General features: G+C 49.4%; 1 protein-coding gene across 3 annotated transcripts in view; it reads right to left on the reverse strand.

Annotated features, from left to right (window-relative positions):
* TMEM8B (transmembrane protein 8B) overlaps window positions 1-10,887 on the reverse strand; it is a 32,046-nt gene that overhangs the window by 19,829 nt on the left and 1,330 nt on the right. The window contains exons 1-3 of one of the 3 annotated variants that reach the window (XM_010587840.3): window positions 10,080-10,680; window positions 5,115-5,304; window positions 4,547-4,754 (exon numbers count right to left, since the gene is read on the reverse strand). In XM_010587840.3, coding sequence (XP_010586142.2) covers window positions 4,547-4,754; window positions 5,115-5,304; window positions 10,080-10,641 — 960 coding nt within the window. In that variant the 5' untranslated portion in view covers window positions 10,642-10,680. The other 2 variants (XM_023545144.2, XM_064291740.1) reach the window with 2 other exon arrangements.

Raw genomic sequence — 10,887 nt, forward strand, 5'->3', positions numbered from 1 at the left:
AGCTGGGCTTCCCTGATCTTCCAAACAAATGGTCTTATACTGACCCAATAAACTATTCACTTATACAGTTATACTAACCAAGACTTAAATGGTTATTCTAACCTAGACATACCTTTGAGCCCTGTTCTGGGACAAAAGTTCCAGGCCCTGATTCTCCATTGAGTCCCATGCCATGAAACAAGCCAGCCAAGGCACTGGCTTCCAGCAAAAGCTCCACCAGGCTAGAAGGAGGCTTTGATAGATGCCGAAAGAGGCTATGATAGATGCTAGACTTTGACAGATGCCAAGATCTCATCACCCTCTGCCTGAAATTTTTCTGTGTCTTTTGCATCATTACATTCCCAATGCCTAGCACACCACCTGGCATGTGCTAAAAAAATCTGCTGAGTTAAAGAATGGTTGTGAAGAAGAGGGTGCCTCCAGACAGCTCCTGAAACCACCTAGTTGCTCAGAGATCTCCATCTCATATATCCAAAACAGATGTCCCTCATCTTTGGTGTGAAACCCTAAGGACCAGAAATAGCATCACAAGTCCTTTCATCAACCCAACCTCCTAAGCAAGGAATCCCCACTGAAAGAGTAGTGAATGAGCCCCAAGAGTGGGGGCTCATGCTCAAGAGGTAGCCCATTTTCTTGCTAGACAGTCTAGAGGAAAGAAACACTATTCCATGTTTTGCACACTGTTAGCCTAATTGAAAGATCAGTGGACATGACCTCTCTGGTTAAGATGTGCTCCTTCCCTAAAGTATATAATGCGCACATCCAATGGCCCTCCCTGGGGTGAGGGGGGATGTGTCTGCCAGTGGGGACTATGGAAGGTGCAGGGGTGCAGTACCCTTCACACACTTGTGATGAGGCCAGAGAAAGGGCACCAGAAGCCAGGTCCTCTACAGCTGCCAAGGCAGAAGCCAAATGAGAGAGACCAAACTGAGAAGCTCACGAAGAGGTTAAACCAGAATCAGAAATTATGGAAGGAACAGGGCCAAAGCAAGGAAGCTTGAGAAACCAGGAAAGCCAAGAATGAGTAGTAGAGGGGATGGGAAATAGTCTGAAGGATCCTGGAGTAGAAGGCAGGTGGATTCTTAGAACATCCTAGTAAGGGTAGACCGGGTTTCTTTAGAGAGGCCTAAGCAGGGTGGCCAGTGTAAGGCTCTGAGTGAGGCTTTAAGCCTGAAGATGCTCACAGATACTCGATCTTTTCCATGGGAACAGCCCAGTACCCAGCACAGCCCCTGGCCCACTGTCAGTCAGCATCAATCAACACAGAAGTAAGTAAGTGCTGGACACACTGCAGGGAGCAAGAGTGGAGGCAGGGAGACCATTTAGGAGGTTACTGTGGTGACCCAGGAGAAAGTTGAGGGAAGGTGTACTAAGACTAGAAATAGAGAGTAGTAGACGCATTCAGGGCAGGCTTTAGACGTAGAGTCAACAAAACTTTTTCTTGATTGATTGTGGTGGAATGAGGGAAAAAGAAGAATCAAGGATGACACCTAAATTTGGAGCTTGAGCAATTGGTGGATGGCAGTGCCATTTACTGAGAAGAGGAAGGCCAGAGAAAGAAAAGCCCTGAACTGGTAGAAGTGGGATGGAAATCAAAGAGATTTACCTTTGGTTTGGTTTTGATTTGTACATGCTAAGTTCAAGACACTTATTAGACATCCAATTGGAGATGTCGAAATCTGAGATTCAGAGAAACTAAAAAAAGAACTGTCTTAATACATTTGAAAGGCATTAACTTATGGATGGTGTTTAAAACTCTTATTTTAACTGGAGACACCTAGGAAGAGAATGCAGAAATAAAAAGGAGTCATCCCAGGACCAAGCACTGGAGCACTCCAACACATTGAGGTCCAGCAGAGGAGAAGGCAGGAAGGAGATGGAGGAGGAGTGGCTGGTGAGGTAGGAGGAAAACAAGGACGCTTGTACGCTTGTGCAGAGTCACAAGGGCCAAAAGGAGAAAGTGTTTCAAGAAGGAAAGAGTAATACATAAAGAACTAGTTAATAGCTAGTTACTGGTTATCTCTGGGGAAGGGAAGTGGGGACTGGAAGGGGGAGAAGGGAAGCAAAAGACTTACTTTTCACTGTATGCCTTTTGTACCTTTCGAATGTTGTACCAGGTGCATATATTACCTATTTGAAATATAAATGAAAGAATTTAGAAGGAGGGAGAAGAGAAGAAGCACTGTTAGCAGATTTTAATCATTTCAGTTGCGATATTGAACCCTGCTTGGTGGATTCAACAGAATCCTTTGTTGTCCTGCAATCATCTGCTTCTTTGCTTTTCTTATAGTTGTTTTCATTATTTTACCATTATTTTTACTTTCTTTCAAATCTTGGACCTAGAAAGAGGAAGCTCTTAAGGAAAACCTGTGTCCCAGACATTTGGGAGAACTTTTCTCTCAGGAGCCATTTAGGTGCCGGATGGTACCCACAACCAAAAGGCTAGCTCCTTGGGGCAGATTGGCAGCTGGACACCTTAGGATGAACACACGCTCCAAGACAGGAAAGGCAAAAAGATGGAGGGCATGGGGTGAGACAGAAGTGGTTGATAGGAAAAAGGGGACAAGGAAGAGAAAATGAAATCAGTTTTGGACACTATAAGTTTGAGAAGGTGGCAGAAGGGCAACAAAAATTTGCCAAGTACCCATTATGTGCCAGGTCCTCTACTGGGTGTTAGGAATACAGCAGTGAATAACACAGATACAAGGTCTAGCAGAAGTGTGGGACTAGAGCTCAGGAGAGTGGCCTGAACTAGGTGAGACACTTCCTTTTACAGAACCTTTCGAAGTTCCCTATCACTCTCAGGATAAAAGTTCAAACTTCTTAGCCCAGCACTGTAGCCACCCCTCCAGCTCCCTCACCTGCCCCAACACCTGAGCCACAATGATCCACTTCAGTTCTCACTTCTAAGCTTTGGCCCATGCTGCTCCCACCACCTTTCTCTGCCTTCTCAATATTAGGCCTCACTCCCTAACAGTCTCCTAACACCACCTCCACCATACTACCAAGCTGAGTTAGCCATCTCTCCCACATCTCACTAACATACATCTTATTTATCTCTGTGCCCCCAGCACCCAACCCAGGACCTGGTATAGAGCAGGTTCTCAAGGACTAAGGGCTAAAGTGAGGCCTGAATTCATCCCCAAAGCTAAGGAGACCCCTAGAAACAACACTGCCTCCTTATCTCTGGGACTCTTCTGTCCCGACCCAAGGCTCTCCATCCCACATAACTTCCTATGTTGGACCATGGTACAAGGAAGAAGCATGTTAAGATGGAGCCCTGGAAGAAAGCTCTAGAAAATCCCAGAGCCCTTCCAGGTGATGTGCTCATCCAGAGGGCTTCCAGGCCTATCACTGAGACCTTGAGATGCCCTAACCAACACATGGCACCTAATATCTCTGACAACAGCAGTGCCAGTATACCTGTCCCTGTACAATTCTCAGCTTGTTTAAAAGCATTATTAACACCTCTGAACACTGGACTACAGCAGGAAGAGATTTGACTCTGACATAGTCACAGTCTCTGCCCTTAGGGAACTCAGCCTGGAGGGACATATCCAAGTCAAATCTTCACCTGTTTGGGAATTTCTGCCCCACTGAATTCTCAATGACGTAAACCCCATTAGTTTGTTGTTCTTCAGCATCCTGCTCTTTACATCCTCACTCTGCTCCTGTTCAGTCCTTCACCCTCACTGCTGGACCCATACTGACAATGGCCAGCTCATCACATGCTCTCCTCCAATGGACAGGGGTAGAAAACCTATAAACTCCTTCACTACAAGGAGGACGTCTGGCCTGCCCAACACCTGGGAGTGGTAGGAAAATACATGACATTTCCTTCCCCTCCAAACCAGCATGGAAAAACATCCTAACCTTTTAATCTATCCTTCAGACTTTTACAACCTCTGCTCTATGAAATCAATGCTGATATGAAGAGAGGAAAGGGGGGCGACAGTCAGGGTAGACACCAGCTGCCCCAAGCTTCCTTTTAACAGGAAGGGGTTTCTCTGTTTCAGAGTGGTCCCTTATGGTCTTCCATGGGGTGTGGTGAGCTGTCTGAAATTATGATAGGAGAGGAATATATTCTCCCAGATGGACTAAAGAAGGGACTATGGCCTGTGAAAGTCTTAAGAGCTATCACTGATCAAGACGCAGAACAAGACCAATCCTGGGTTTGTGCAGCGGTATTTGCAATAGTCCCTGTTTAGCTTCTGATCACTTTAATTAACCCTTGAGCCTTCTAATAGGAAGGGGCACTCTCCCCAGTGCCAGGGCCTCTAACAGATTCCAGATTCTGAACTTTCCCTTCAGCCTACCTGGACCCTCTGTGTCCTTTAGGACACTTCCAAATTGAGTCCTCCAGGTTGTGGACTCTGGGCCCACCCAGATGACCTGCTAGCCTCTAGCTGTGTCCCAAGCCAGCCACCTTTGTGCTGTTGCCCACTCGGCACAGGGCTGTTGTGCCAGGTAGCCTCTGGGGAGAATTCAGCAGGGATTGAGAAGCAGCTCTGTGCCCCTCCCTCTTCCCTGGACAGCATCAACCCACCTTGACAGAGATGTGGCCATGGGCCTGTGGAAGGTGGGCAGCCAAGAACCAGTCCCCAGGTAAGGGGCTGCTGACATTAAAGATGCCTGAGGTGCGGTTAGGCAGTGTCCAGCTGAGGTTCAGTGAGAAAACCCCAGGCACAGCTGTGTCCCCTGGGAAGTGTGTGTGCAGGGGATTGATGACAGGGGGTGCCCCGGACCGGAAATACCTGGGGAACCAGAATTAGGAGAGAAGGAAAGTAGGCAATGGGGGTGGGAGGTGGGAAATGGGAAAAAGAAAGAACTGTCACTTATCACCAGTAAAACAAATGGATTCTCCATAATGACACATACAACAAAGTGGATCCAGGTCAGGGGTCAGATCATAAAGGGTGAAAGGTACTCACACATACAGTAGTAGTCAGGAAGTACCCAGGAGATAGAGGCCCTGGCCCTTACTCAGTTATACTCCAATCTGGGCCCAGGGGTCAGGGTCAGGAGGTTAGTTTATACTTATAAAGTCACACTTCTATTTGGAAAGTAGTCTTGGGGTTGGAAGTGGGGGTTGGGAACCTTACTCAGACACTCACACAGTCACACTTTGGTCTGGGCAGTGGTCCCCAAAGGTTCCCCCCTGCTCCTTGAAGATGATGAGGTTCCAAACAGCCAGGAATGTGTCCTCGGGAACATGGAAGTGGAAGAGCTCAGTGCTGGCAAAGGAGCGGAAAGGACTCAGCTTGCGGGGTGAGCAGGTGGAGTAATCGGTCAGGAAAAGGCCTCCTGGGGAAGAGGAGAGAGAGAAAGGAGCAGGGTAGGACAGACGGTATTTCCCGCATTTCCATTATGCAACGGGAGTCTTCCTTTACCAAAAGCCACACTAACAGCAACAACTCAACAAATGCCCTCTTCTGAGCTAGGACCAAGGTCTGGTGCTGCCCCAGCCATTGTTGGGTTTAATCCTTACCAAAAAAAACCTTGTAAAAAAAGGAACTGTTCTTACAGATAAGGGAACTGAGGCTCAAAGCTAAAATTCAAATATGTCCAAATCCAAACCCAAGACTCTTCACTTGATCCTATGGCTACCCCTCACCTAGGAGCCATTGTTCTCCTCTTACCTCTTACTAAAAAAAAAACTTACTAGGTCTAACAAAATAGAGGTCTGCACTAGCATGGCCTCTTAATCACTGAGCAGGCTAGAGCTCCACCTGTGGGGCTTGGGAGTCAGCATAGAACTGTGTGACTTCTGTTTATTTTCTTCCCCTTTCTGGGCTAGGAGCAGCAAAAACTCTCAGAAGCTTCACAGAGCTGTCTGTGTACTGGCTCAGAGCAGGCAGGGGAAAGGCAAAGTGTGGTGAGGCTACAAAGGGCCCTGTTTGGGTGGCAGAGGCAGGGACAGGAGCTAGAAGACCATTGTGAGAGCCCCTAGGAGAAAGGAAAGGAGAAACATCAGGCCCTCCACGATTCACAATGAGCAGCCAGTGGTGCTTCTCTGGCAGGAAGCCCAGTGAGGCAATTGGTGACCCAGTGGGATCTCAAATCACCTGGGTATATTCTAGCAGGTCTGGGTGAGGGTAGGGGGACAGGAAGTGGTCATCTCTAGCTGAAACGCCGAGATACCAGATCATGTTGTCAGGAGTAGAGCCAAAGTGAGTAGGAAAGCCTGCTGTCAGTGGCTGGACAGGCAAACACATAGGGGCTGGGACTCTTATGATGGTGAAAATAACCCAACAGCTCAGCTGGGGAGGGGAAGAGAGCCCCAAATGGCAGGGAAGGCCCCTCACAGTAAAGCGCTGGGAAATCTGACTGCTCTGGAGACTTATGACCAGCCCCAGAGAAGCCCAGGAGGATACCCCCGGGACTGGTGAGAATGAGAGGAACTCAAGCAGCTTCAGGACAGAGTAGGGACGGAGTAGTTTACGGGGGATCCCTGGGAAGGGAGTCTTCAGCCAAGCAGGAAATACCCACAGGGCTTACCTAATCTGACAATCTCTCTTTCTGGAGATGAGAGACATTGAAGTAACAGAGATAGAGGCATCTGGGAAAGGGAGGCTGCTGAAGGAGGGAACACTGGATAAGAGTGGCCCTGCTAAAGTGGAACAACTTCAAGAGTCACCCCCAGAGAGCTGCCCTAAATAGGTGAAGGCCACTGGCCCTAGATTTCCCTGTACTCATTTTCAAAGAATAGTTATACCCAAGGTCTGTCCAGTACAGATCACATAATCACCCTCTGCTGTCAGCAAGGAAGACCTGCTACCTCGCAAGTTGAGCACTGCCCAGGAACCCAAAGAGGCTCACAGATGGGCGGGGGAGGCTCACAAAGTAGCATTCAGAGAGAAATGGAGAAGAGGGATGAAGGGAAATGGAGATTGAGGAAGACAGGTTGCCTGGAAACTCTAGTTGTGACAACTAGGAAGCAGAAGGCCAACAGCTCCGTACAGTTATAAGAAATCAGGGCTCTAGAGCACCCTCTGCTGGGGTTACGGAAGGACGGCTCCTCCTCAAAACTGGTACCAGTGTTGGGACAACTCATTAGCCATTGCTACAGTTAGGAAAAAGAGATGTTGGCCTGGCTCCCAGTAGACACTCAGAGGGCTGGCGGTGAAAAGCAGCTGGTAACCTTCGAGAAACATGGGTAGACAAACACAAAGAGCCTTATGACTCAAAGGAACATGGTATGACCTTGTGAATTGTGGAACTAGCTAAGCCACCCACAAAGTAGCCAGGGGCTACAAAAGTCACAGAATAGACTGGTGGGGAAAAAGGAGTTAGCGGCATCTGGGGATGCTGAGAAGAATCCAGAAAAAGTTCTGATAAAGTGTCTACAGTCCCCATTCACTCCAAGCTTTGGTTTGGGGTTTTAACAGGGCCTACCTGAGCCATGTGTGGAGCCCTGGTAGCACTGTGGTTAGGCATTCGGATGCTAACCAATTCAGCAGTTTGAATCCACCAGCGACTTCTTAGAAACCCTATGGGACTGTTCTACTCTCTCCTATAGGGTCACTATGAGTCAAAATCAACTCTACGGCAACAGGTGTGGTTTTTTCATTTTTTACCAGAGCCATGTACCAGAGGAGGCATGAGCAAGGCCCTATCCAAGATCAGATGAAACTGCCCTGGATGTCCCAGTACTTCCAGAATGGAGCTAGATGATTATCTACCACCCAAAACACAGACACAGACACACACAGGTCGAGGCTGGCCCTGCTAATGATAGCACTTAAATCAAAAACCAATTGCAAAAAAAAAATTGCAATCAAGTCAATTCTGACTCATAGTGACCCCACGTGTGTCAGAATACAACTGTGTTTCACAGGGTTTTTGTGCCCTTTGGCATGCAGATCACTAGACCTGTCTTTCAAGGTGCCTCTGGGTGGGTTTGAACTGCCCACCTTCCAGTTAGTAGCCAAGCATTTAACCATTTATACCACCCAGGGACTCCAATGATAGCGATGGGTGGAACAAAAGGTCATTTCCTAGAATGGCAAGGCATGCGGTCAGCTAAGGTGAAGACCCAAGGATCAGTGGTGAGACTAGGAAACCCAGGAGGTAACTTCCATTTCTGAAATGAGATTGAAGCCAACAATAACATTTATTGAGACCCTATTTTATGTGTATAGTCCTGTGCTGTGATGGTCCTGTGACACTCACTGCCAGCTTCTCCTCAGGCAAAACCCATCAGCATTGCTGGGTCACCGAGCACCCCTGTATGCCAGGTCACAGTTGCCAAGCAGTGACCATTAACAGCACTAAGGGCAGGCTTACCTGCAGCTGGACCTACTTAGTGCTCTTTTCCAACTTCATTACAACTCTCACCAAAGCCACTAAATCTGCTCTTGGTGAATCATGTTTCTATCCACATCTTTCAGCTTTGTACGACTCTGTGACTGTTAGCTGCTCTCCTCCCTTAACCAGCCCAGTGCTCACTCAGTGTGCTCATGAACAAAGAAGCCATGATGGCAGGGATGGGAGCTATGCATTGGGCTCAACGGCTTGGCCTCCCCCTCACCAAAACTGATCTGGCTACTGCCTCTGCTGAGTGCCCAATTTTTCAGCTGCTGAGTCCCTTAAGGAGAGTGGCTAGGGGCAGATGAATGACTTATATGTTGTGGGAGGCACTCAACCAAGGAAATATCACTTCTGAAGGTGACACTGCAGTAACCTGTCCATGTGAGGTGCAGGAAAAGCTGAAGAGACATGTGCGTGAGTCACAACATGTATCCTCCCCCTCACTAATAACAAAGGCCCTCAGAGGACACATAGGCTCACGTGCACGTCATACGACAGCCAGGTGCATACTTACCAACACACAGCCATGCACACATGCTGCATGTGCCCAGCATTCTCTCAGATCCCTCCATTACACACACACAGACACACAGACATGTAAGTGTTCAGACACATAAAGCTATACACAACTGCAGAGGCCATGACCTTTGGCATGCATTGCTCTCCTCAAGCTTGTACACTGATCCACTTCCCCCAGCTGCTGTGTTGGTTGTTATTGTCAAATACACCCTCAGGCACATCTCCATCCACCAACCACAGGTGTTTGAGGTCTAAGGCCATGAAGACCATAGTCACCTCCTTAGGATGGTGCCATTTTTATGACACATCTCCTAGGCCAGGACCACATTCTCCCCCACATCCCACCCATTTAGAAGTTGACCTCTCCCTCTTCTATCCAAATCACTCCCTCACTAGTTGATGTCCCCATCCCCACTGACACCTGGCAAACGAACAGTTTGTGGATTAAGCCCTCTAGAGGGCAGACAGGGTAAAGAAAGGGTTGTGCTTTGAGTCTTTCCCCACTTGAGTCTGTTTTCCTATTAGGCATATATTGCAGTGAAGAAAAAAAAAAAAAACACTAGTATAGGAAAGGAATTAGGAAACTTTTTCTAGCCCTAGCACTGCCATTTACAAACAATGTGACCCTGGGCAAATTGCTCCCTTACTAAGCCTCAGTTTCCCCATCAGTAAAATGATCTCTAAGTTTCCACCCTGCTCTAAAAGTGTCAGGAATTATTCCTAGGCAAATCAAGCTTATTTGGAAGAAGACTCATTAAAGAAGAAAACGTGTTATAATGGCCACTAACCCATGTTCTCCTGTTTGCCATACATTATCTTTAAAACTGTTTCCTCAACTCTGTTTTAATACATGCCCAATATTTCAAAGGTTTCAGCTCAATCTCCCCACACTGGACTAGAAGCTCTCTGGTATGAGAAAACGTCTCGCCTATCAAACTATGAGAGCAGGAGCAACGCCCTCCAGACTCCTTTGGGAAAGCAAGAGTCATGGTGAGGTCAGGATGGACTCTAGGAGAGAAAACACTGGACTCTGTCCTAGGGACACAACCACCTGCTGGACCTCAAGGCCCACAGTTACCACCACCTCTCAACTCCTCTCAGTTGTTTGAGATCTCTCTCCTCCCTGTTTCTCCTCCACTTCTTCCCCAAAGATCTAGTTCCCCAGGTCCCACTTCTCCCGAATCCCCCCAGTCCACCCCTCCTTGTCAGAGCCTCATCCCTGCCTCAATCTTTCCTGCTTCTTCACTCACCAGCCCCTGGGCCAAGGACAGAGAACAGCAACAGCAGCAATAGGGCTGGCGGCAGCTGGAGCCCAGTTCTGAGTCGGGGCTGGGAGAGGGGCAGGGTATGAGAGAGAGGGACGGGTAGCGGGAGAGACTTGGGTATACACGGGGATGAGGGCAAAGGCTGAAATAATGGGTTGGGCTGGGCTGGGCATTGGGGCTTGAACAAGGATAGGGGGTGGCATGGAAGCCTGGGCTGTGATGAGGACTGGAGCAAGGGCAGAGGTTGGGCCAGGGGCTTAGGCAAACACTGGGAATGGGCTTGGGATAAGGGCTGGACTGGAATTTGTGAAAAGGTGTGGAACACCGGCAGGGGCGGGGACGGGGGCCAGGCCAGGGTCAAGGACTCAAGGGGCGGCCGGGGCTGGGACCCGGAAGGAAGCAAAGGGGGCGACTGGGACCCGGACCTTGGCATTCGCTGGGACCCAGGCCGGGACTGGGACCGACGTGGGAAGCGAGGCGGGGGCGGGGCCGGGGGCCAAGGTCCCGATTGGGATAGGACGAGGAGCCGGGACAAGGGCTGGGCCATGGCCCGGGACAGGGGCGGGGCTGGACCGGCCAGAGCAGGGCGCTCGCAAAGCTGACCGCGGCTCCGCTCCCCACCCCCAGAGTGGTGACCTCTGGTGTCCTCGCGGGCCGGAGGCTGGGGTCGGGCCGGCTGGGACCTGGGCGGGAGTTGAGGCCTGAGCGACTCCAGGCTGCGCCGGACCGGTGATAACCAGGCCCCGCGGCGGCGGCCTCGGCTTGACGTCGGTATGACGCTCCGCCCCTCGAC

The sequence above is a fragment of the Loxodonta africana genome, chromosome 9, assembly GCF_030014295.1.
Source record: "Loxodonta africana isolate mLoxAfr1 chromosome 9, mLoxAfr1.hap2, whole genome shotgun sequence".
Taxonomy (NCBI): domain Eukaryota; kingdom Metazoa; phylum Chordata; class Mammalia; order Proboscidea; family Elephantidae; genus Loxodonta; species Loxodonta africana.